The following is a 27,122-nucleotide window of genomic DNA, read 5'->3' on the forward strand; positions in this document are numbered from 1 at the left end:
TCCTTGTCTAGTCCTGAGGTTTTTTTTTTTTTTTTTTTTTTTTCTCATTCTTAACCATCAGCTGCCTCTGATTACAAGGTTTGAGGTAATCTGGGACAGGGTTTTTATTTTATTTTTTTTTACCCTGCTCTATTTTACTATTAATATTATATAAAGGCATATATCTTCCCCCCCTTTAGGTTGATCAGAATTAACTCTTAGCATATATTTCAGTGCTAGGGTAGTGGGCATCTTATCTATTGTGGGAGGAACTTGTCTCCTTAATCCTACCTCCTCTACAGACTCTCCCCTCCCTCCCCCTCCTAGCTAATAAAAAATTAAATTAAATTAAAAATAAAGTAATTAAAAAAAACCTTTCCTTTTACTGCTCTTTAATTACAGCTCTTTTTCTTATCTTTTCCCTTTTCTCTCTCTTGTCTCTTCTTTCTTTTTCTTTTTCTTTTTTTTAATCTTGTCATACACTTCTTTCTTCCTTCTTCTTTGCCTTTCTGAATTTGTGAATTATTTTGGGGAAGAAATCTGACTCAGAGTGGACTCTCTATGTGTGCATCTCTGCTCTAGTTCCCTTTCCCCTCTTGTTACCCCTAGAATATACAGTGGATAGTAAATTTGCATAACTGTCTATTCTTGCTATCCCTTCTTTCTTTTATCTTTCTTATTCACTGGGATTTGGTTACTATTTTTTCACGGACTGGAGAAATTGTTTGGCTAACTAGTAATGATTAAACTGCTTCAATACTTGCTTCAGTTGCTACTGTAATTCCTGAGGTTGGTGAGTGCAATTGTCATAAAGGTATTTAGTACAGTGTTGCTTGTACTCAAGACACAACAACTGAGGAACAACAGAGCATAAAAAAAAAAAGAAACACATAAATCAAAAACATGGGTAGATCAAAAACAAATAAAACTGCAACCCAACTGCAAATAAAACTGCAACTGCCCAACAACAGATGAGTGGCTGAGAAAGCTGTGGTATATATACACAATGGAATACTATCAGCTATCAAGAACAATGAACCCACCTTCTCTGACCCATCTTGGACAGAGCTAGAAGGAATTATGTTAAGTGAACTAAGTCAGAAAGATAAAGATGAGTATGGGATGATCCCACTCATCAACAGAAGTTGAGTAAGAAGATCTGAAAGGGAAACTAAAAGCAGGACCTGACCAAATTAAAGTAGGGCACCAAAGTAAAAACCCTGTGGTGAGGGGTAGACATGCAGCTTCCTGGGCCAGTGGGGGGTGGGAGTGGGTGGGAGGGATGGGTCACAGTCTTTTGGTGGTGGGAATGGTGTTTATGTACACTCCTAGCAAAATGTAGACATATAAATCACTAGTTAATTAATATGAGAGGGAGAAAATCAATTGTATGTCTCAAAGTTTTTCAAAACACAAACTGAAACTTTTTAATATATAGGCTGTGTATTTGATATGCGGACTCTCTCAAAAGCCTAGACCAAGTAGATCAGAAGCATCCAATAGAACAGTTATATACAAGATACTGGGTACTGTATAGCAAACCATAACAAAAGGACTTTTCAAAGTTAACCCAATTACCAAATAATGTGATGATAACATTAACTATCGATTATCTTTTGGAACCCTAAGACAGCAGGAACCTCACATCTCCACTATAGAGCCCCTACTTCCCCCAGTCCTGGAACCCTTGGATAGGGCCCACTTTCCCATATGCCTCTCCCAATCCATATCAAATAATATTGCATCCGCCGATCACAACCTAACCAACGCAATGATTGCCACCTCAACATGCTTCACTTCAGACTGTGTCCAGAGACTTCATGTGTGGAATGACAACCCTTCAGCTTCATTACTCGGGTGAGACCTTTCCTTTCATAGTATACTCTAATTTCGTCTCAGGTGGTTCACTTTCTAACAAAGTCCCAAAACCTAGATATACACCAGTTTCTGTGAGAGAGAGCTTATGTGCACACGTATCCATAAACTACTGCAAAATATATACCTGAAAGCAGAAGTACACTAGAGTTTGCAGTGGGTACCTCTCTAACACTTCCTCTCCACTATTCCAAGCTTTGGGTCTATGATTGCTCAACAATTTGTTTGGCTTCGTATGTTAACTCTCTTTTCAGTCACCAGGTTCCAGATGCCATCACGATGCTGGTCAGGCTTCTCTGGATTGAAGACCCCACCAATGTGTCCTGGAGTTCAGCTTCCCCAGAGACACACCTTACTAGGGAAAGAGAGAGGCAGACTGGGAGTATGGACCGACCAGTCAACGCCCATGTTCAGCGGGGAAGCAATTACAGAAGCCAGACCTTCTACCTTCTGCAACCCACAATGACCCTGGGTCCATGCTCCCAGGGGGATAGAGAATGGGAAAGCTATCAGAGGAGGGGGTGGGATATGGAGATTGGGTGGTGGGAATTGTGTGGAGTTGTACCCCTCCTACCCTATTGTTTTGTTAATTAATCCTTTCTTAAATAAAAAAAAAAAAGAAATACTAATTTCCCAGTAAGAGCCCCTGGCTCCCCACCTACAGGGGTGTTGCTTCACAGGTGGTGAAGCAGGTCTGCAGGTGTCTATCTTTCTCTCCCCTTCTCTGTCTTCCCCATCTCTCTCCATTTCTCTCTGTCCTGTCTAACAATGAAGACATCAACAACAGCAATAATAACTACAACAACAATAAAAAAACAAGGGCAACAAAAAGGGAAAATAAATATTAACAAAAGAAAAAGAAATACTGATTTTCCAGGGAATTCAAATTATCAAGATTTTACAGTTCTACTTTTTATGGATCCTAGGTATAATGTATAAAGTTAAACATGTGTTTGGTGCTTAACATATACCCATTCATTTTTAAAGAAAAAAAAACCCTTTATCAATCCTCATAAAAATGAAGTTTTACACTGAATTTAAAGTTTAGCTTTTTTGCTTCATCCTCAGCAAACCAAATGAATTAGGACTGGTCACATTTAAACATAACTCCTTTGTAAGTTGCTGATATTCTATACCAGTTTTATTAGTCTAGAAAGTACTCTCAATTGGTCTAAGATTTACTGTATTTCCTCTTTTCTAGCAAATTAAATGAAAACATTTAGGGAAGAGATGCTACAACTTTCAACTCAAGTGCCAGAAAAATACTACAAAAGTTCCAAAGCTAAGATACAAGTTCCTTCTCTAATATCAGATTCGTTTTTCAGTACAGTTTTCTGTGCAGTTTAAGCAATTGTCAGAAACATTATTTAGTCTCTAGAAATGCTCCTGCTTGGCTCAGTAATTTACATATATGAATCAATTATGAGATTTAGCTTGCTCTTCATATGTTGAACTAAAAAAATATCTATGTATATCTATATAGGTAGTCAGCTACTTATAATCAGCATACACAGAACATAAAACAATTTACTTTTCTTAAAATGATCAATTTCACTAAATTTTCTTCTTCTACTACAGTTTTATTTGATCCATTACTTTCATGCTTAGAAGTTCTCAAATCATAAATGTAATTGAAAATGTCATATGATATTCAATCCTGATATCTTCTTGCATGGCAATTCTAGTATCTAAAGTTATTAATTCAGCGGAAAACAAAAATATAAAGCAATGTTTCCTGAAGGCATATGCTCTCAAGCACCATAAAACTGCAAATAAGTAAATGGCTATATTAAAAATAGTTTGACTTTGAGGATTGTGTAGCTTAATTGGAAAATTTTATTTTATGAAAGTGAAATCATTAGGAAATAGTCTCAGAATAGAAAAAGATTTATAGATAAGAGGGGATTTGAACTGAGGCAACATTGAGGAGAGGCAATTGAAATGGACTATTGAGAATATCATAGGGAAATGAGAAATAAGTATAATTTTTTTCATAGAAGATCATATTTTAAGGAGCATCTAATTAGTTGAGAAAAATAATTTTACCCATACTCCTGACTTAGATATTTTTGCTTTTTACATCTACATTATTCTTTGTGATATTGACAAAAGTCCTCTATCCAAGGATATCCTCTCATTTTATAATGATTCTTACCTTTTCTTAACTCTCTGCCCCACTCCCCACCGATATGGATGAATCATGCTTGGGTATGGTTACAGTTATGATTACAATATGATTCTACTGTAATCCTCGTTGACTAAAGCTGCAGATAGCTCATTATCGATAGAACAAGGAAATTGACATTAAGAGGGTTTAATCTAGCTATCTTTTTATTTGTCACTGTTGAGGCTTTATAACCTTTAAAGCTTTGGGTCAACTTTTTCAGACAAATGAAAATAGAGAGACAGAAGGAGAGGAAGAGATACCATAGCATCAATGCTTCCTCTAGTGTATCGGGGGCCAGACCTAAACCTGGGCCCCATGCATGGCAAAGCAGGCACACCACCCAGGTGAGCTATCTTCCTAGCCCCAATCTGTTTCCTTCTTTATGGAGCTGGACCTATGAATATGACTCTGGGAGTCATTGAAATTTATCTTGTATGTGCCATATGGAACAAGCAGTTGAGAAATCCATTCCTCTCAGGAAAAGAAAGCAGCAGAAATATAGAAATCAAGCGACATCTAAAAGTACACTGGATGAGGTGATGAAGGTGAATTCATCATTTTTATATCATGTTAAGTGAGATAAGCCAGAAAGAGAAGGATGAATATGGGATGATTTCAGTCATAGACATTAAGTTGAGATATAAGAACACAGGCAAAGTAGAACTTGCACTGACATTGGTGTATTGCACCAAAATAAAGGACTGGCGGGGGGCTTTTAGATTCTGGTGCATGATAGGAGGATGGTAGAAGGGGGTTAGAATATTTTTCAAAAAACTGAGAAATTTTACACATGTACCAAGAACTGTACTTATTGTTGACTGTAAACCACTAATCCCTTCAATAAATAAAAATACATAATAAAAATAAAAAATAAAAATAAATAAATAAAATAAATAAAAGAACACTGGGAGTTCCTAATGGTCTCTTCTATTGTTTCTTCAGTTACATTACTGCTCTTGGATTTTGAAATATCTTTTTTTTTAACCACCCCCTTCTTTCTACTTAAGCTATTTCAGGTTAGGCCACCATTATTAAAAACCCCAAACATCCTAATAAAATTATGAATAAATAGATTTACTGAAGCTCTGCTGCTACTTTTGTTGTACATGCTTTATTGACTTGGTTTCTTAATTCATGGCTAGAGAAATAGCTCAACTGGTACAGTACTGGGCTTATGTGCTTGAGGTTCCTGATTCAATTCACAGCACCATGTGTTCCAGAGTATGCTCTTGGCTTCTTTCTCCCCTTGTTTCGGTCTCATGTGAAACTCTTTCTCATGCAAACAATAAAATAAATCTTAAAAAAAAGTATTAGGCATCTTCATTCTTCATTTTGCTTTTGTGCACACATTAGTGTGAGTCTGTTGCTATTTCATATATCCCAGTGTTAGTAGTTTCCACTACCCCTCTATGTCCTTATTCTCAGATCCTTTCCTGGCTTCTCTTGATTTCACTTTACTTTTTGTCTGTGACTGAGAAGCTAACAAAGAAACAAAGATAGGTCAGGAGTATAATTCATATATGCCTGAGGCTTATGAACATATAATTGGTGCATTAGTCCAAATCTCCCAGGAAGTAAAAAGATAGGAAACAAGAAGTTTTCAAAATGAGTATGCTATTGAAATCCTCTTCAGGTAGAGTTATCATGCAGCCAAGTCCTTCTGGAGGCTACAGGAGGGCAGTAAGACCATTCTCTGCTTAAGGAACCTCAGCAGTTCTAGTATTAGCTTTGCCCTTTACTCCCTATTACTGGCTTTCCAGGTGTATATAATGCCATCGGTGCCCTTTATAACTTGAAGAGGCCACCCATCTATTGAGAAAATAATAAGCTAGGGGTTTCAGAAAGAAACCCTTTCCTGCCCGGAAAGTAGGTGGAGAAGCCTGAACATTCAAGACTTTAAGTGATTCCTAAAGACCTAAGTCTTAAACCAGTTAGCTGACAACTTGTCAACACAGTAGCAGTTTGCTTGTTTTCATCACCAGAGTTATTGCTGGAATTTCCCTCTGTCCTTACTCCACTCCCTTGTGATAGGACAGAGAGAGGGAGAGAGAAAGAAAGAGACACATCTGTAGCACCGCTTTACCACTCATGAATTTCCCCCCCATAGATGGGAACTGGGGGGCTTAAATCCAGAACCTTGCTCACTGTTATGCATGTGCTCTACCTACTTATTGTGCCACCACCCAGCCTCTGTAGCTGTTTTATCTACCAACTAAATTAAAAATAACCTAACACTTTACAGTAGCAAGCCTGCCTGATTCTGATGTGAAGAACAAATGCTGAAACATAGATACCTACTATATTTCCAATCACTTAAATTTACTTTCATCAAGAGAGATTCAGAGGTTTGAATATGAAGATAATCTAAGAAGGTAAACACTCAGACTAATGCTTTGTCTCTTTCTCTCTTGGCAGTTAATTCTTTTGGCTTCTTTTCCCTCCCTCACTCCATTTCTTTCCTTCTTTCCTTTTTTTTATTTATTTCTTTCCCACCACAGTTATTGCTGGGGCTACAAATCCACTACTCCTGGCAGTCATTTTTGTTCTTCTTTTTTTTTAATTTTAATTTTTAAAAAAATTTATTTTATTTATTTATTCCCTTTTGTTGCCCTTGTTGTTTTATTGTTGTAGTTATTATTGTTGTTGTCGTTGTTGGATAGGACAGAGAGAAATGGAGAGAGGAGGGGAGAAAGATAGACACCTGCAGACCTGCTTCACCGCCTGTGAAGCGACTCCCCTGCAGGTGGGGAGCCGGGGTTCGAACCGGGATCCTTATGCTGGTCCTTGTGCTTTGCGCCACCTGCGCTTAACCCACTGCGCTACAGCCCGACTCCCCTTCTTCTTCTTTTTTTTTTTCTTTCTATTTTATTTGATAGGACAGAGAGAAATTAGGAGGGGAGGAGGAGAGAGAGGGGGAGAGTGAAAGATAGACACCTACAGATCTGCTTCATCACTTGTGAAACAACCTCATCCCCCCCACACACACATACCTGTAGGTGGGGAGCAGAGGCTCAAACTTGAGTCCTTGTGCATGGCAATGTGGACATAATGTGCACTCAACTGAGTGTGCCACCACCTGCGCCACCCCTCTTCCCCAAAGTGCTATGGTTGTATGGGGCTGGCATTTTCTGATTACCTTTGGTGATTATATAGTTTGGATATCTTATTTGCATTGATGTTAACATGTCTTTTCTTGTTATTCTTATTAGACCAGGAGATCTTTGCAGGTGAGAAACCTTCCTTCTTCTTTCTCCTATTTCTATCTCTAAGACATAGCAGAGTCTATCAATTTAGGATGCTCTCAATAAAGTACTTATTAGGTAAAAAAATAAATGAGCAACTGAAAAACAGCAAACATCCAGCTTTATAATGAAGGTCTGGAATGGTTCCTTAAATGATGTAATGTTGGCCTAGCAGGAAGATAGATAGGAGGAGGGTCAAAGATGCAGACATTTGAAATTCTCATCAAGGGAATTAAAAAGAGGCTCAGTGTGGTATGTGGACAAAAGGAAAAGGATGAAGCTGAAAAGATTGGTAAGGGTTATAGAAATTTTGCTAATGTACTGAAGAGTCTGAATTTTACTTCACTGGGGCTATGAATCATGAAAATAATTTTAATAAGTGAGAAACATGAAAATTTCTTTTAGAATGTCTTCTGTGACAGCAAGTGGAAGGGGAAGGTGAATAATGACAGGGACAGAGATGGGTTTTCATAGATCAGCTAAGTGTTGTTGGCAGATAGTAATTCAGGTAAGGAATGAAGGTATGACCCATGGTTGAGAAGGTCTGTTTCTGACATTGAGCCTGTCTTCCTTCAAGACCTATGCTTAGTGGTGCAGGCTAATCACAGAAAACACTAATGACAAAATTGTTTCACAAATAATTATATCTTAGTTGGGACACTCTCAAAGTATTTTCCAGAAGACTGAACTTTTTCATAGGATGAACCTCCCTTCTTCATATTCCTCCTCTAAAGAAAAAGAAAATAAAAATAACTGAATAATTATTTCTGATGCTATAATTTTTTGAATATATAACTTCTTTCAGCAGCTATAAGTTATTATGCCCACTAGACACTGTGCAAAATGATGAAGCAGGGTCACATTTCACTGTACACAAAGATCACTTCAAAATGGAACAAAGACTTGGACTTTACATACATTTATAATTTGGAAATCATAAAATACTGTTGGGAATACATTGTATACTGACCGTAAGCAAAAACATCACTGGCTATGTACATTATTAGCATACGGCTATCATCAGGCTGACTGCAAGAGCATACCACAGACATAAATAGGGTATGCAAGCCTCTGAGGAAGTTAAGCTCTTTTTCGCTTTTGTTTCTTCTTCACTCCTTCCCGCTTGCCCTTTGTCTGATTCTCCCTGTCTTCTCCCCAAACCTGCTCTATACTGTATCTCTAGGGAATTGTGCATACTGTAGCTGAGCACTGGTAAACAATGCTTAAGGACTGTGGCCAACACCACATGGCTGGCTGGTCTTTCCCTCTTTTGCTTATTTTGCTACAGTGGTTTTTATATACCTAATAAACGTGCCATTTTATAAACCCTGAACAAAGCCCCAGGTAGTTGTTTGTTTGTTTTTTTTTTACACTAAAATACATAGATGAAAACATAAGCAGAACATTCCACAGTGTCTGCTTCAGAAATGCCCTTGGAGACTAGAATCCAGCGGGTAGGAAAACAAAAGCAAAAAGAAACAAACAGGACATCAAACTAAAAGGCTTCTGCACAGCAGAAGGAACACTGCTCAAACTAAAAGTAAAGGCATCCTGATGCATCTGAAAAAATTTTATACACCAGGCATCATTCAAAGGACTAATAACCAAAAAATATAAAGAACACAGTCAGCAACAAAAATCAAACAACCTCATTAAAAATGGGGGAAGATTTGAAACAGACTTCACTAAGGAAGATATTTAGATTGCTAATATGTATACAGAAAAGTGCTCAGTCACTGATTATCAGAGAAATGCAAATCAAAACAATAAGATACTATCTTATTACTATAATAATGTCAGACAGTATAAAGGACAGAAATAGGTATTGGTGGGGGATGTGGTGAAAAAGGAACCCTATTATACTGCTGATGGGAATATTAAATGGTTTAGCTCCTGTGGAAAACATTCTGGAGATTCCTCAGAATATTAAAAATCAACCTACCATGTGATCTGGAAATTCCTTTCTTATCCAAAGGACACAAAATAGTTATCTAAACAGATCTATTCACACCTATGTTAATGACACTACTATTTGTAATAATCAAAATTTAGAAGCAACCCAGATATCTAGTAACAGATGAGTGGTTAAGGAAACACACATACACAAACACAACAGAATACTACTCAGCTGTAAGAAATGATATTTACTCTTGTTAAAACTTGGATGGAACTTGAAAGAATCATGTTAAGTGAAATAAGTCATAAGGAAAAAAATAAATACCAGATTATTTCACTCATAGGTGGATTTAGGAAACAAAGCAATAGAAAACATAGAGTAAAAATTTAATCAGCCAGGGTTCATTACAGCAGATCCAAGAACTCTAAAGAAAAGGGATGGAGGGTGTCTGAAAAGGGGGCTGAGAACCTAGTGTTCCATGTTGGAGGAAGATAACAAGTTGGTGGAAGGTGTGGTATTCAGACTCCAATTGTGGGGAGATAAAGTGTACACTTATGACAATAGTCATGGAAAACATAATTTACCCCCAATAAAATGATTTAAAAACTTATAGTGGGCTAAATTTGACCTCAAAATAATAGCTTATTGACCCTTATTCTATAAGCACACTTCAAAGGATAAGCTGGATTGTCTAGGTTGTTGAAACAAACATGAATGAAAGAGGAGAAATATCTTAATTTTAAAGGAATGAGATACATTTCTGAGTTTCAGTTCATAAAATGCTTATATCTTCTTAGAAAACAGGCTTATGATAGCTGACAAAAAAATCACTTTACTAAACTGTAGTAGCTACTTGTTAATTAAAACATTGTGTAAGCCAGATAAAAACTCAGCATACTAACCCCCACACCCCACCCCCAAAAGAAAAAATAGGAAGTGTGGCTTTAAAGTTCCAGTTCCATAAGAGTTAGGTCCTGCATAAGGTAATGCTTATGAGTCAGGTTTGGGGAGTGAGAAAAAGAAAGAAGTAGGCTACTAGCTTGCATTCCCCACCCCTTTTCGTTGTTGTTGCTATTTAACTTCTTAGAGATACCAGGTAAGATTTTTATTTTTGAAGAAAAGCATCCAGTAACATAAAGTAAAAAAAATTAAAACCTTCAATTATGAACAGAAGGATTAGATACGAAATATCTAATCACAAAGTCTGAACCTAAATCAGGACAGAAAAAGTCAAGGACAATCAGTGAGCTACTTGCTGTATGTGTTCTCCAGGTTCCCTCTATAGAGTTTAGTCTTGAGTGTATGTCTTGCTTTGTTTTGATTTCTGTTGTTAATTTTACATGGAGTGCCAGTTTTAATTTATATTTTCATTTTATTCTAGAGAAATTTAGAGCATTATATAACCAAATTTTTGCCTAATTGCAAAGTCTCTCTTCCAGGGTCACTGATTTCATCACAATCCATGAAAGAATAGCCAAATAATAGATGGCTTCAAGTGAGGCTACTGATAAACAAGGCTAGTTATCCTCACCTTTATTCTGTCGATGTTAGCTTCCATCTTCAGCTGCTCTACCAGCTTTCTGGCTTGTGCTATGCTGGCGGTATTGTTGCTGGCCATTGGAGTTCTGGGTGAGTCTTTCAAACACACTAGGAAAGAAAATAAAGAAGAAAATTTCTTAGATAATCTGTGAATTGCCAGATATGCAAATTTAATGTAACTAGGAGAATTTCAAGAGTGAATATAGTCAGGACTGGTTCCTCTGGTCCTCTGCATCCACAACCAGCATTGCCTTTGATTGGCTGGCAGACAGGAAGGAAGGTACCTGACTTGCTTTCCTAATTCCTCCCACTCTCTGATTTTTTCCCCTTCTTTAGGGGAAACATGGTGACTATTTACCAAGTTTGTTATAAGAGAATGTGCTGCCACGTTATTAAAATTATCTTATGAGTTCCCAAATGGTTAGGGTGTTGATGTACATCACTACTGTTATTTATTGGGTATAATTCTTGTCAGATAGTGTTTGTTATATGGTGTCATAAATGAGAAGTGAGGAGAGAAATGTTGGTAAATTGTATAATCTTCAGAACTAAAGATACCAATTTTGCGTCTGGGAGTGTAGATATATGGTAGGTTAGATGCTTTGTATGTATAAGGTCCAGGGCTCCATTTCTAGCATTCCAGTCTTCCCACCCGAAGATAACAAGCCTACAATGCTCTTTTAAAGGGCTCAAATACTGAATTTCTGTTAACTGTAACCACCTCCGCCTATTATATTGTGGAGACATGCACTATGGCTTTTCGATGCCATAACCAACATTGTTTTAAATAATCATCTATTTTTATACTATTTGAAACATGGCTGGATTCTACAACTACCCATTTTACTCACAGTTCTTCAAGAAAACATTATAATGTCAACTGGAAGGAAAGCCATGTCTAAATTGCTAATTACACTAGGGAACTCAGTATATCATACTGATGAATACTATTGCTACATTTATTTTATTTCCGGTATTCATTCCCCCTACATTCTTATCAGCTCTTGCTCCACATTGAGGTGATATATGATACTGAAGACCATCTGTGCAAACTTGTTTCTGAGATAACAGATATCCAGTAATAAGCCAATGCTTCAGAGCTGCAATTTAAGTAAAATGCATGACTCAAGAAATGAGAAGGGAGTCGGGCTGTAGTGCAGCAGGTTAAGCGCAGGTGGCGCAAAGCACAAGGACCGGCATAAGGATCCCGGTTCGAACCCCGGCTCCCCACCTGCAGGGGAGTCGCTTCACAAGCGGTGAAGCAGGTCTGCAGGTGTCTATCTTTCTCTCCTCCTCTCTGTCTTCCCCTCCCTCTCTCCATTTCTCTCTGTCCTATCCAACAATGACAACAACAATAATAACTACAATAATAAAACAACAAGGGCAACAAAAGGGAATAAATAAATAAAATAAATATTAAAAAAAAAGAAATGAGAAGCACTGAAAAATTGCTTCAGTCAATACTAGCGAATCCTGTTCTAGAAATATTACATTAAAAACTTTGTGACTTCCGCTACCTTTAAGGATTTTTTTTTTTAAGTCTAGGGATGAAGTAAGATTGGGCTAACAGCTCAAAAAAAAAAAAAAAGGAAAGGAAAGGAAAAAGAAAGACACATAAAATATGGGGAAAGAAAGTATTCTGTACACAGAGTTTTACTTGTCCACTAAGATAAAAAAATAATTTTTGTTTTTATTTCCAAAAAAGCAAGTCTATAAATTAGTTCCTTTAGCATTTATCTCTCGATATCTAGCTCTTCCACACAAAAGAAAATATAATTCTTTGTAAACAAAGAGGTCTCTTTATAGAGTGCTATTTGATAATGAATACTGCAAAATAAGCCTCCCTCAAAGCATTTACGGTATAAAAGAGAAGATAATTAACTGTTCCTTCAACTATTTTCAAAGAGTTTGGAGACAATAACATGGAAAAGAAGACTGAATGAATTTTGAAGTTGCAAAGCTCTCAGAACTATATTTTTGTATGCTTACAGATCATGGGAGAGAGAATAGTACCAAAAAAAAAAGAATTAAGGGAGATTGTAATAAATATGATGTCATCATGATTGTGACCCAAATATCTGAGCTCCATAGGCAAATCTAAAATCAAATACCTGCAATACTTTACAGGGTGAGGCAGAATACTTACTGACTTATCTTATAGAGAAGCCTAATTCTTCCATTAACCCCAAATGAGAAGTAGTAATGATCTATGTAGACTAATTTACAAACTAGGATTTATCACACTATTATGCAGATTACTGAATAATTACCAAATTCTCACTGGGCCTGAATGAGTTCTGTGATGCTGGCCGGCTAGTCTTGTACCTTTGACTCTAAACCACTCCACATAGTAGCTTGTGGAAGAACCCAGGACTTTGCCTCCAAATACTCCTTCTCTTTTTTACTAGCAATAACAACAGAACCTACAAGCAATTTTGCTGGAAAAAATATTCTTTAATTTACCTTAAATCTTGCTATAGTTGTGTAATTAAATTGTGCTCAGTGAGATACAAGTAGAAGTGTTCTAGAAGGGGTGGGGTGTCTCTTTGGCTTCCCTTTTCTCTAGGAGGTAATGGTATTGACCACAAAGCTCCTTTTGGAATCTCTAGGCTACATTCTAGAATGAGAAGGAAGCATCAGACATTGTAGCAACAACATGCCAATTGTGAACAGGCTATCTTCTGTATGCAAAGAAATGACATCTATTTGTAAAATCATACAGTAAAGTTTTCTTTCCCACTAGTCAAAGCTCTGCCACTAATTGAATGGTCTGCTATTTTTATCTGTGTATCTAGGAAAGTCGATGATTTAATGTCTATTGTGTTCTTAAGAAAAATCTGTGCATGTCCTGAAGAGACTGACCCAGAAAGTGCATAATTTTTAATTGCTGATGTAACTATACATTCAGCAGCTTAAATAATTAAAATTCATTATCTTATAGTTTGGAAGTCAGAAATGTGATGCAGGTTTCACTGGGTGTAAATAAAGGTGTAGGTGGGAACATACATAGATAACCCAAATATCAAATAACATGTGAATATTTAAATAAGTTGTGGCATATAAAAATAATGAAATACTACACAGAGATAAGAAACGTGACATCTCTTTTGTTACAACATGGAAAGAACTAGAGGGAGTCATGTTGAGTGAGAAAAGTTAGAAAGAGAAGGATGAATATTGACCAGGTGATCTCACAGATGGACTCTACGAAACAAAATAAAGGACAACACAGGGTGAATCCTCAATGGATTATAATTTAAGCAGATCTAAAGACTCAAAAGTGGGAGGGGGGAACTAGTAAGGAAGGTTGGGGATTTAAATCTCTTTGGTAGAATAAGATGATGGCTTTGTTGATGAAATGTACTGGAAACTATTTGGGGGAAATCTTTAAGTCTACCTTTGTGACAACAAAATTTCTGTAAATTAATATTTCCTCAATGAAGTGATACTGGAGTTGAAAAAACAGACATACAAACAAACTATACTCTAGCAGGAGTGGTGCAATCATGCAGGCAAGAAACCCCAGTGAAGCCCTAATAGCAAAGAAAAAAAAAAAGATGTTGGACTGTAAACTATTAATCCCTTCAATAAAAAAAAAAGTATGGTTGAAACTGTAATTCTTTTTTTTTGAATTTTTTTATATTTATTTATTTTCCCATTTGTTGCCCTTGTTTTTTATTGTTGTTGTTGTTACTGATACTGTTGTTGTTAGATAGGACAGAGAGAAATGGAGAGAGGAGGGGAAGATAGAGAGGGGGAGAGAAAGATAGATATCTGCAGACCTGCTCCAATGCCTATGAAGTGACACCCCTGCAGGTGGGGAGCCGGGGGGCTCCATTAGGATCCTTATGCAGGTCCTTGTGCTTCCTACCACATGCGCTTAACCCGTTGCACTACTGCCCGACTCCCAGAACTGTAATTCTTTTCGAGGTTCTACGGAGAAACTTTTTATTTCCCTTCCTCTCTTTCTTTCTTTTTACCTAGCTTCTTGTCTTTTGGTCATTTCCTTCATCTCCAAGGTCATTGAAGGTAAACTGAGCCTTCACATCACTTTACATCACTTTTGTCACATCTTCCATTTTTAAAACTCCTTGTAACTATGTTGTACTCATCCAGATAATGCAAGATAATTTCCCTGTCCTTAGGTGAACTGATAAATAATCTTATTTCCATCTGCATATTTAGTATCCCTTTGCCATGTAACAGAACCTATTCACAGATTTCAGGATGAGGGTGCATTGGGAAGAGTCTACATGCTACCTACCATGAAAAGAGAGTTTTGTGTGGGCAGAGAAAGGAAGTGGGGATGAAAGTGGATGAGATGAGAGAAGATGAAGGATGTGTTAAGCTGCCAATCTGGAAATGCTGAAGACAGAGTACACTTGAAAAATTTAAACAAAATAAAGAGTAAACATATACTTTTTAATACTTCAGATTTTACAGAGATATATTCTGAGTGTCATGCATGCCACTTTTAGTGCATTTTCATCTTTTTCAGATACAGATGATTTCCATAAAAGCAGTGAATAAATTCCCATCCCAGAAAACTTGAAGAACAGTAGAGCCCTAGGTTACCATGTGAAGAAATATGCATTCCCCCCCCAAAGTGGCTGTGATGAATAAGAAAAAAAAAATAAACCTATCTTCTAAACTTGTGGTATCTGGACAATTCATTATAAACATGCAGCCATACAGAAAAGAACTCTGTCTCTTACAAAACTGAAACTTTAGACATATTAAACAGTAATTCCTATTCCTTCCTTTACTAGTCCTGGAAATTATCATTCTATCTATACTATCTACAGCTATGATTTTTGTAAGCAGATACAGAATTTATCTTTGTATAACTGAAAGTTCATGTAACATTATGTCTTTAAATTTCATTCATGTTATAATACATGTGACATTTTTCTTCCTTTTAAAGGCTTAATAGTACTGCATGTGCAAACAATATTTTGCCTATACATTCATCTAGTGATGATACATAACAAAGATTAGTTTATAGTAAATCATGTGGGGAACTAAGACCCTCTAGAGAGCTGATCTTACATATGTGGTTGTGAGACTGCACCTGGACTGAGGTCTCAGATATACAAATCCTGTGGTTTGCTGAGTCATCTTCCTGGCTGCTGCTTCCATTTTTTTTTTTTCTTTTGCCACCAGGGTTATTACCAGGGTTAGGTGCCTGCCTGACAATTCTGCTCTTGCATTGCCACTCCTGTCTTTCTTTTCTGATAAACAGAGAAAAATAGAGAGGGAGAGAAAAAGAAAGATACCTGCAGCTCCACATCTTCCAGGCAGGTGGAAGCTGAAGGTTTAAATTTGGGTCCTCATGCATGGTAATATCTGAGCTCTACAGAGTGCACTACCACCTGGCCTCACTGCTTTCACATTTTTATGACTATGAAAAAAGTTGCTAGGGCCTTGTTTTCAACTGTTTTGCATGTACAACCAGGTGTACCATTGGATTATATGGTAAATTTACATATAATGTTTCGAGGAATGGCAGTGTTGTTCTCCACAGCAGCTATATCATTTTTTAAATTATTTATTCTTTTGCAGCTATATAATTTTATGTTTTCATAGAATAGTATACAAGGGATTCCTATTTCTCCTTGACCTCACCGACAATTATTATTTTCTGGTTTGGTCATACACATCTTAGTGGGTGGATCTCATTATGGTTAATTATGGTTGAGTGCTATCTCATTATGGTTTTGATTTGCATTTTTATAATGTTTAGTAATGTGAAGAATCTCTTTTTATGTGCTTATTGAATATTTAATTTTTTTCCTTCCCCCTTTTTTTTTGAGAAGTGTTTATTCAATGCCTAATAAGTCTATTGTTTTAGGTCCAGCATGCTTATGCTGTACCACTCTGCAACCTTTAGGTTCCTGTTTATTAAACAATTTGTCCTGCTTTGTATCTTACCACCTTTCAACCACCAAGTTGCAGATGTTACCATGATGCCATCCTGACTTCCCGGGGCAGACAGCCTCACCAATATGTCCTAGAACCCCACTTCTCCACAGCCCTGCCCCACTAGGGAAAGATAGAAACAGGCTGAGGATATGGATTGAACTGTCAACATCTATGTCCAGTGGAAGAGCAATTACCCCATAAGGATCTGTAGTCCATAAGGATCTGTAGTCCATACTCCCAGAAGGATAAAGAATATAAAAGCTTCCAGTGGAGGGGATGGGACATGGAACTCCAGTGATAGGAAATGTATAGAATTATACCCCTGTTATCTTACAATCTTAGTAATCATTATTAATTCAATAATATAAATTTTTTAAAAGATTTATTTTATACATTTCACAAACCAGAAAAAGAGGGAGGGAGGTGGGGGAGAGAGAGAGATAGAGAGAAAGAGAATGAACCAGAGTATCACTCTGGCAGATATGGTGCCTGGGATGGACCACATGCTTGTAAAGTCCAGAATTCTACCACTGTGTTACCTCCTAGGCAATTAGTCATTTTTTTAATGTTTTTTTTTTGTTGTTATTGTTGAGTATCAGTTCTCAATCACTGGATATTTAGTTTGCAAATATTTTTAATATTTTATTTAATTATTAAATTTTAATATTTGATAGGATGGAGAGAAACAGAAGTGAGGAGGAGAAAGGGAGGCGAGAGAAATAGACACACCTGAAGCACTACTTAACCATTCATGAAACTCTTGAACCCAGATCCATGAGCATGACAATTGTAGGCTTAATCGAGTGAGCCCATATCCGGTACCAGTTTGCAAATGGTTTTCTGATCCCATGGATTGCCATTTATCTTATTAACAGAATAATTTAATAAATGAAGGGTTTTAAGGAAGTACACTATGCCTATTTATCTGCTTCCTGTGCCTTTAGTGTCATACTCATGAAGTTATTGTCAAATTTAATGTTGTGAAACTTCTACCCTATATATTCTTTGAGGGTTTTATCTCTTATGTTTATGGATTTCATTAATTCTGAGTACGTTTTTGTATATGGTGTGAACTCAGAGTACAATTGCCCCCCCCCCTTTTTTGCATGTGGAGATCTAACTTTCTTATTAGTATTTGCCAGAAAGATAGTTATTCTTTACTGAATGCACTACTCTCATTATAAATTATTTGACTATATATCTGAGGGTTTCCTTCCCAGCCCTCTATTATATTGCATTAGCTTGTCTCTGTCTTTATGAAGTACCACATTTTTTTGATTATTGGAGTTTTTTATGTTTTTTTTAAGGATCTTTATTATTTTTTCTTTTCTTTCTAGTTTGTTTTTTGATAAGTCTGAGAGAAATTGAGAAGGGAGTGGGCATAGAGTGGGAGAAAGAAGCATCCCTCCTGCAGGTGGGGGAGCAGGAGTTAGAGCCTTGGTCTTTTGACACTTAACTAGGTGCACCACCACCTGGCCTCTGGATCTTAATTATTTTTTAATGAGAGAAAGCTGGACAGGCAGACAGATACACTGACCAGGTCTGGCTTATGGTGGTACTGGGACTTGAACCTTTCCTGTAGCTTTGTAGTAAGGCTTGAAATCCTGAAAGTTCTCATTAAAGACTATTTTAAAAAAATATTTATTTATTTATTCTTTTTGTTTCCCTTGTTTTTTTATTGTTGTTATTGTTGTTGGATAGGACAGAGAGAAATGGAGAGAGGAGGGGAAGACAGAGAGGAGGAGAGAAAGACAGACACCTGCAGACCTGCTTCACTGCCTGTGAAGCGACTCCCCTGCAGGTGGGGAGCTGGGGGGCTCGAACTGGGATCCTTAAGCGGGTCCTTGTGCTTTGCACCATGTGTGCTTAACCCACTGCGCTACCGCCTGACTCCCGCACTAACGACTCTTTTGGCTACTCAGGATGCTTTGAAGTTCCCTAAAAATGTTAGAGTAAATTTTTCTGTTTCTACAAAAAAAAATGTTGATGGGATTCTGATAGGGATTGCACTGAATGTCTAGACCACCTTAACAATAATGATTCCTATGATTCATGAGCATAGGCTGTCTTTTCACTTATTATTGATCACTTGTTTTCTCTTAGCACTGATTTATGGTTTTCATAGATCTTTTATCTCCTTGATTAACTCCTACACATTTCCTATTTGATGTTGTTCTAAATGAAACTGTTTTCTTAACTTCCTTTACAGACTGTTATTTGTTAGTGTATAGAGATGCCACAGCAATGATTCTGGGGAAGAGGAAATCAACCTTTCATCATTAACTGAACTGACAGTGATTGTACACAGTGAGAAGTATTGTTGAGGAAAGAGTAATCAACTTATGAATATAACAAAGTCAAAGAAAAGAAGCTACAGAGTTCCAGTCAATGCTTAAGTAGTATCAAAAGGGAACCACAGACACACCAGGTATTTTTTGCTAATGTTCTTGTTTCATTTTACATGTGACCCAAATTAGGCAGATATTTTTTCTTTCTTTTCTTTTTCTTTCTTTCTTCTTCTTCTTTTTTTTCTAAGGAGGAAAGGAAGTGGTTTGAATACACTAACCACTGAGATGGCTACCTGCACACAGATCTCAAACCTGGTTGAAGTTCTTACATTATTTCACACAAAGATCTGGGTTCAAACACTCTAGTCCCCACCTACACAGGTGAGGCTTCATTAATAGTGAAAGCAGTGAAGCAGGGATGCAGGTGTGCCTCTTTTTCTCTCCCTTTCTTACACTGAAAACAAACAAAAATGGTTGCTTTGTTTGATGTTTATGTATTTTCCTCATTCACCCCATCATCCCAGTTTTTAAATTGTAATGCACTGGAGTTTACTTTTTTAGGGACCTGGGTGGATTCTGGAACTACAGAGGTCACTTCAGATATGCACCCAGCTATCATCTTTACTCCTTCAAAAAATCACTGGGCCACAGGTACAACAGAGCCAGCATCTTGTTCTGTTAGAACAGTTATGGATTCCTGAGGTTACTTTTAGGATCTCAGACCATCTTTGGGAGTGACTTTCAGTAATCACTAAAGCTTGGGTGTGGATAGAGTGACACTGATTAGGTAAGCTGCTCTTAGTTCAACAATTGGTAACACAAGTCAAGTTAACTAGACCTTCTGACAACTAAGTTACGGCATAGATTGCAGGAGATTATGCATTTCTTTATTTAGTCAAAGAACTACAATGCTGCATAATTTAAATTCTATAGTCAAAATCTGTTTCTTTTAAAATCCAGTAATCTAGTCTCTAAATCAAACACTAGATTCACTGGTAGTAGTTCTTAGCCAGGAGAACTATCACCCCCTGGGAGGCATTTGGAAATGAATGGAGGTGGTCTGGTTATGACAACTGCTCAGGGTACTGTGTGCATTTAGTAAGCAGGGGCAGAACCTTTTTTTAATTTTATTTTTTTTAATTCTATTCATTTTTAATCAAAATTATTACTATATGGTATCTCTAATTTTTGTTTTGAACAGGATGTCACTTTGTAATTATATATATATTTTATTTTATTTAAGAAAGGATTAATTAACAAAACCATAGGGTAGGAGGGGTACAACTCCACACAATTCCTACCACCCAATATCCATATCCCACCCCCTCCCCTGATAGCTTTCCCATTCTCTATCCCTCTGGGAGCATGGACCCAGGGTCATTATGGGTTGCAGAAGGTAGAAGGTCTGGCTTCTGTAATTGCTTCCCCGCCGAACATGGGCGTTGACTGGTCGGTCCATACTCCCAGTCTGCCTCTCTCTTTCCCTAGATTGAAGACCCCACCAATGTGTCCTGGAGCTCAGCTTCCACTTTGTAATATTTTCAATGATTTGTTTTATTTTAGTGAGAGAGATACTGTGAGAAATAAGGAAGGAGAGAGAGAGGAAGGGACTCCAAAGCACTGCTCAGCTCTGGCTTGTGGTGGTATCTAGGAATGAACCTGGGCCATTAGAGTGTCAGACATGAAAATCTTTTTGCAAAAACATTATGCTGTCTCCTAGGCCCAGCTTAGAAACTCTTTTAATGCCTTATAGAATGCCAGCAACAATGAATTGTTCTGCTCTGAAGGCATGTGAAGTATCCTCAATGAGAAGTTCAGAACACTGGAAATACAGTCATTAAAGTACGCATGAAAAATCTTTTAAAGTACTCCAGAAGGTAAGGCTCTACTAATTGGTTATCTATGGTATTGTGACCCTTGTTACTTTTCCAGTGATGAAAAAGTATTCATAGTTCTTGTCAGCACCATTTTGCTCTGTGGTTATTTGACCTCTGCTCATTTAAAAGAGAGTTTAGTCTCATTCCTACAATAATATACTGATGGGATAAGATTATACTGGGTTTCCATTTGTCAGCAAGCAAAATGAATACAAATAAACTTGTGTTTAAGATTGGTAGAACTTTGAAAAAATTTCCTAATCATCCCACCTGAATTCCAAGCTAAAGCATAATACAAATGGCATTTTCATGCTTTTCAAGTGGTGAGAGGCACAGCTCTTCCCCACGGAACAAAAGAGATAGTCTTGTTATGAAATAATAACCATTAGATGAGCTTTCTTTCTCTAAAAATACATCCAACATTTTAATTTCTTTCTGGAGGAACTTTTCTGTTAACAAACCATACATTTTCTTGTCATTTAGGTTTGGGAGTAAACACACAACCCCTTATTTCTGTTACACAAAGATAAATAATGTTTGGTAATGGTTCCTTCCCTTGCAGAGTATAGGTTAATTGTGGAGGATTCCTTTCTTATAGCTGTTAATAGTATTTTTAAAGCATGGCATTCAGCAGACTTGCCTATGGCCTTTCATTTTAATTATAACTTTGTGTTTCTCAGAACTGTGTTTTGATTTTTGCAGTAGATGATGAGGGAGTTTGAATTATTTGTTTTGTATACTTTCAGGTTAAGATTCCTTTGGCAAGAAAACAAACAACATTTTGTCTTAAAAAACCCAATTAAAGGTTTACAGTTTTCCAGCTACTTGATGATATCTTTATAATTCTCATTTGTCAATGAGCCCTAACATTGGTAATTGTTAGCTGCTTTTCAATTAGTGAAGTAATTTCAAAATATTAGAATTTAGATATTTTCAGAGCTTTTATAGAGTCCTATGGAAGTCTTGATTATATCACAACCCAAATTTAAATAGTTATTCTATCACCACACTTATTACATTATGTGTACTAAATTTATAACTAATATCCATTGCTGAGAAGGATTTTCATTGTTAGAATACTAGTGAACTTATATGTCTGAATGTGAATCAAATAATTGGGAAAAAAAAGGCTATCAGGGCAGCTTAGGATGTGGCAGTGGATAAGGAGTTGGATTCTCAGGCATGAAGTCCTGAGTTTAGTCAATTACATCTCTTGTACCAGAGAGATGCTTTGGTTTCTCCCCTCTGCTATCTCTCTTTCTCCCTCTCGCTGTTCAGGTTTCAATGTAGTTCCCCCAACTCACTCTACTAGGTATCTCTTTCTATTACCAGTACACCACTCTGACCTAAAAGTACCAAACTGAAATCTCAGCTAATCACCAAATACTAATTTCTTTTGGTTCTCCAGTCACTAGGGACATTGTGAATCAGTAAGAGGTCCATTTGTAAAGCTTGTTTCGTTTTCAATATGTTCAAGTACCAGAATATTAGAGGTGGAATTCACCCTGCAAACTCATTCTTTGTTAATCAAATGTTTCAGCAATTTAAGATGTCACAAAAGTCCTTTTTGGGTGTCACAATACCCTGGTTTCCTCACTTTCCATTCTTCATTTCTGAATAGCAGTGCAGAAATTAGAGGGGAGAGTGAAGGGAGATGAAGATAGGGAGGGGAGTTGGGAGATCATGGAGGATGGTATGACTTCAAAGACTTGGGCATGCAAGAGCTTGGGGAGGGAGTTATATCGGACTCCAAGAACACTAGTTATTATTTGAGGAGAGGGAGGAAGTGGAGCAGCACAGGAAGACACCCTTCCCTGGGTGGCCTCGAGAGGTCACAGGCCACCAGAATGCAGAGCTGGTCAACACAATGCTGGCTAAGGTGAAGGCTGGATTCACAAACAAAACTGAGCAGAAGCCATCCAAGTACCTTCTCCTCTGTCCTGACATTTCCACTCCATATTTTAGTACTACTCATTTCTGGGAATTTGATTTTATACACCCAAAGCTGTTTTTTTTTCACCGAGAATTCATACTAAAAATGAATATTAGCTTATAAACCAAGGACATGACATGTACCAGGAACTGAGCCAAGTGATTCAAGCAATTATTTTACTTAATCTTCACAATAACTCTAGGGTAGGAAGCACTGTATCCTGAGTTAGAGGAAACTGAGGCTTGGATTAAGTCAGAACATTATGAGAAGGGTATTTCTGAAGCAATCTCCTAAGAGAAAGATTTTCTTCCAGCCCTTCTCAGTTCACACTTTTAGAAGCAGAAGACTGGTTCTAATCTAGGGACTATGGTGCATGACTGGCCGTTTCTCCAAATTTAATAGCAATTTTTACAGTTTGGTAGCTACAGGGAAAGCTAATGTGCATGACGATGAATGTGGAGTCTGTAGGAACCGAAAGTACTATGGGCCCGATAGGAGAGAGCCAAGGGAGCAATGCATCAACTTAAAACCCACTTTGTACTATTTCCATGTAGTTTTGCTGGTCCAATGCCACTTACCAAATGGGAGGAAGACAAGATTGTGTCTGACTCCCTGTAATTAGCATGGGAGTCTTCTCTTATGTGTAGGTGGTGAGAAAGACACAACACTGCTTCCTTGCCTCACTCAGCTGCCAGAAGCCATTTGAAATGACAGTGCTTTGTGTTGCAGTAAATGTCTGTTTTCAAAACAAGGCACTATGAGATGGATGTAGCCTTCCTCTTGGAAGGAGGAACATTGGTTATCTGCTTTTAATGACCTTGACAAACATGGGGTCCCTAAAAAATCAGCTCAAAGGCATGGAATTTACAGACTGTGTTTAAAACCTAACAGGAATGAATAGACCATGTTGCAACTTAAAAATGACACATAGACTTTTAGCTGTTATCTGAGCCTTGGATAAGGAAACAGCTTGTATCTTTAAAATGGAGCTAATTTTCTTAGATGTTAGATAGGCTTTGTTCACCCCTAGGGGGAAAGATTGGTATTTTATGTAGCAGATGTTGGATTTTTCTTTTTTTCTTTCTGTATTTTTTTTTTTTTAACATGGAAGCTGACCATGAATCGCTAGGGTTCCAACAAAAGAGAAATAATGAGCTTGTTTCCATAGAAATGGCTCTGTGAACCTCCTGATGTCTAATACTCCACAACAGCACACCAAGGAGATCTGTCAGGCGGCAGCCTTTTGCCTCCTTGTGGAAAATTATCTATTGGTTAATTCATGTGTTAAAACAAAAACAAAAACCACTATTTCAACCTTAAATACTCTTGGATCTCAAGCCTTAGGCAAACCATATAGCTCAGTAAAGCTATCTGGCACTACTTTCCTTAACACTGCTCAAATGGCTCCATGGATATGATAACACAGAAATCCTTTGGCTGAGTTTCCTACTCAGCTCTCCAACCACAAATTGGACCTTTTATATCCAGACTGGCTTTTATCATTCTGTTGTTGGGATACTCTCAGTGATGCAACTGACAGGTGGTACAAGAGGAAAAAAAACAAGCACTAGGAAACCAAAGACTTAGATTCTAGTGCCAGTTTTTACTTCCAACTACATCAAGATCTAATGTTTGTGACAGCATGCTGCAAATTATGTAGAGTCATTCAAGGAACAGAAATGAATAGAAAGGAAGGGCCACCATTTATTGGGCAATACACCATAACCCAGAAACATTACCATAATTTCCCATCCTCGAAAAAAAGACCATGAAAAAAAGAATCAGCAGCTAAGAATGGAATGGGGGAGGGGATCTATGATCATGACCAATGCAACTCTATTAAGTGAGAATTTAGTAATCAAGAAGACAACAAACAACCCAAAGGGAGAATTGGGCTAGAGCTGGGAGAATAAATATATACTCTCAAATTCAAAACTGGGAATTTGCACTGACACCTATTAAAGGGAGGCCAATTATTTGAAAATCAGTTGTGATTTAAGATTAGGTAACAGGATACTGAGTACATGTATCTGCCCCAGAAGTTCCAGCACATACTACACTCAGAACATTTCTAAGAACACCTGTTCTTGAGTGGATGTAAAAGCACTGGAGGCTACCTCAGTAACCAGTTAGTCACATTGTTTCATTGGTCCCTTCTAAACATAAAGGTTGATGGTCACATATAGTCTAGTAATACTGTCTATGGCTACATAATAAGCACACAAGTCTTGCACCTGATGTTAACTGGTAGCAACTGCCTCCACCTAGACCTGCCACTTTAGTAGAAGGGTCAGAGGAGCCTGTGTACATATGGCTCCTCAAAATTTCCTCTGCCTGCCACACATCAATGTCCTATTCTGCCACACCCATCTCTGCTGTCTAATGTCCTGACACAGCTCCTACTCATAATGGCCATGATTTCTTCACAATTCCTATGTTCATTCAAATGTATCTCACAATCCAACTCAAACATCTTTTCTTATGAGAAACCCTGTGTGATGAGGGTGACTTCTTCTGACTCTCAAGCTAACATCAGTCTATGAATCTGTACTAGTATTATCCATACGATTTCTCTGATTTTTTGTTGTTGTTGTTTTTAATTGTATGCTGACTGCTATTATTAAGTACTATTTTGCCTGGCCATTCCTCTTATCAGCAGAATTGCTCTAGGCCTGGCTGCCTTCACTAATAAAACATACTAAACTAGGTTTTGGCTGAGGACTATAAACTTGCATTGTCCTGAGATGATGCCTCCTGCAATGCTGTTTTCTTCACTGTGCCTACATTAAAAGGCCAGATTCACATATGATCACATTCTCTCAAGCATCCCAGTCTAGGCTTGTCACTCTCAAGCACACCATGGTTAATTTTCTTCAACACATTACACATAGCTGAAACTTCTGAATTTATTTATCACCACTCTTTATTAAATCTAAATCAAGAGCAAAGGCTGCATCTGTCATGTTCACAGTACGTGCCCAATAAAAACACTTTAATTAACGAAAGTTTCCATAGTTCTGTATAAACATCAGATGTTCTGTAAATGTTTGCTAAGACTGAGGATGTGTATTTGGCACAAAGTAATGTCCATGCAATCATTATATCCCCTTCCCTTGCCCCCTACAGTTGCTCCTGGGTACAAATTGATCTCAGTGACTTTTTTTTTTTGGTAGCAAATGGGATTATAGAGCATGTTTTCAAAAAGAACACTTGCAAGACTCTATTTATATCTCACCATCTTCAAGTATTCCTACCTTCTAGGCTCAAAAGATAAGTTTGAGATTGGTGCACTATCTTCTCTCTCAGTTTCCTGATAGCAGTCAAAAAGAGGACAAAGACTCAAGCAGACAGTCATATGTAATCTGTATTGTTTTGAGCAATACAGACACCATAAGTAATATTTCCTATTGCAAAGTTCCACCAGCACTATTGGAAACTGCAAACATCAGTCTGATGCTGAAAGCTCCTCTGTTGTACTGACCTTTGTGAACACTCATTTCAGAGTCCTAGTGTGAGGCCACAGCCCTGAAAATGCAGTACAGAAGGCCTAGTCTTCTTGTTATCAATTACTGTCAGGGGTAGCAGGGAACAGATTTTCCCCAATCTTTGTTGTAAAAAAATTTTTTTTCTCTTATAAAACAAAGGCCTAGACATTATTGGAAAACTGAAAAACTATTTTAGAAAACAAAAATTTCCTAAGAGACTACCACTAAAAGATGGCTAAATCAACCTTCACTGTAACCTCGTAAGTGTCCTTCTCCAACCTAGACTGTTTATTTTGGAATGTAATATGCTGGGAATAGAATATTAATTAGGAAACATAATCACTACCCAGACCTTGCATAAATACTGACCTTCTGAGATGTTTTCTCCCTGTTTATGCTACAGATTTTTATCTTTTCAATGCTATTTTTCTTGCTTTATTTTCATGTGTGAGAGAAAGATAGAGACAGCGAAATGAGAACATTATTTAGTGGTAGCATATATTTGTGTTGGGGATTCAACCTGGAATTTCTAGGGCTTCTGACACAAATGTCTGAGGTGCTATTACTGTTTTTCTTTCCAGCCCTCTTTATTCTTAAGAAAATAAAGCTATTTTTATCTTGACCTAGACCTCGAATAAATCCCTCTCTCCAGTGTTAACAGTCATCTCTATCAGGAACAACAAAATAGACCCCTTTGTGGACCCCATAGGACCTTGCCCTCAATGTGGATCAACAATGGTAGAGAATGTTCCACCCCTTAAGGGAGGATGGACAACATACTGTATGCTACACCTGACGAAGATGGGTCAATATTGGGGCAGCTTGGAATGTTCCTACTGATGATCACAGAATGTGAGCTCAGATCTACAGGGATGCAGAGGTCACATAGGCTCCTAAGCTGAATATGGGTCCCAGGCC

The 27,122-nt window shown here is 37.4% G+C and overlaps 1 protein-coding gene across 2 annotated transcripts in view; it reads right to left on the reverse strand.

Annotated features, from left to right (window-relative positions):
* Nucleotides 1–27,122, reverse strand: part of GNG2 (G protein subunit gamma 2) — a 125,139-nt gene that overhangs the window by 16,351 nt on the left and 81,666 nt on the right. For both annotated transcript variants that reach the window (XM_016192106.2, XM_060174967.1), the window contains one exon: nucleotides 10,692–10,807. In XM_016192106.2, the coding sequence (XP_016047592.1) occupies nucleotides 10,692–10,778 (87 nt within the window). In that variant the 5' untranslated portion in view covers nucleotides 10,779–10,807. The remainder of the gene's footprint in view (nucleotides 1–10,691; nucleotides 10,808–27,122) is intronic.

The sequence above is a fragment of the Erinaceus europaeus genome, chromosome 16, assembly GCF_950295315.1.
Source record: "Erinaceus europaeus chromosome 16, mEriEur2.1, whole genome shotgun sequence".
Taxonomy (NCBI): Eukaryota; Metazoa; Chordata; class Mammalia; order Eulipotyphla; family Erinaceidae; genus Erinaceus; species Erinaceus europaeus.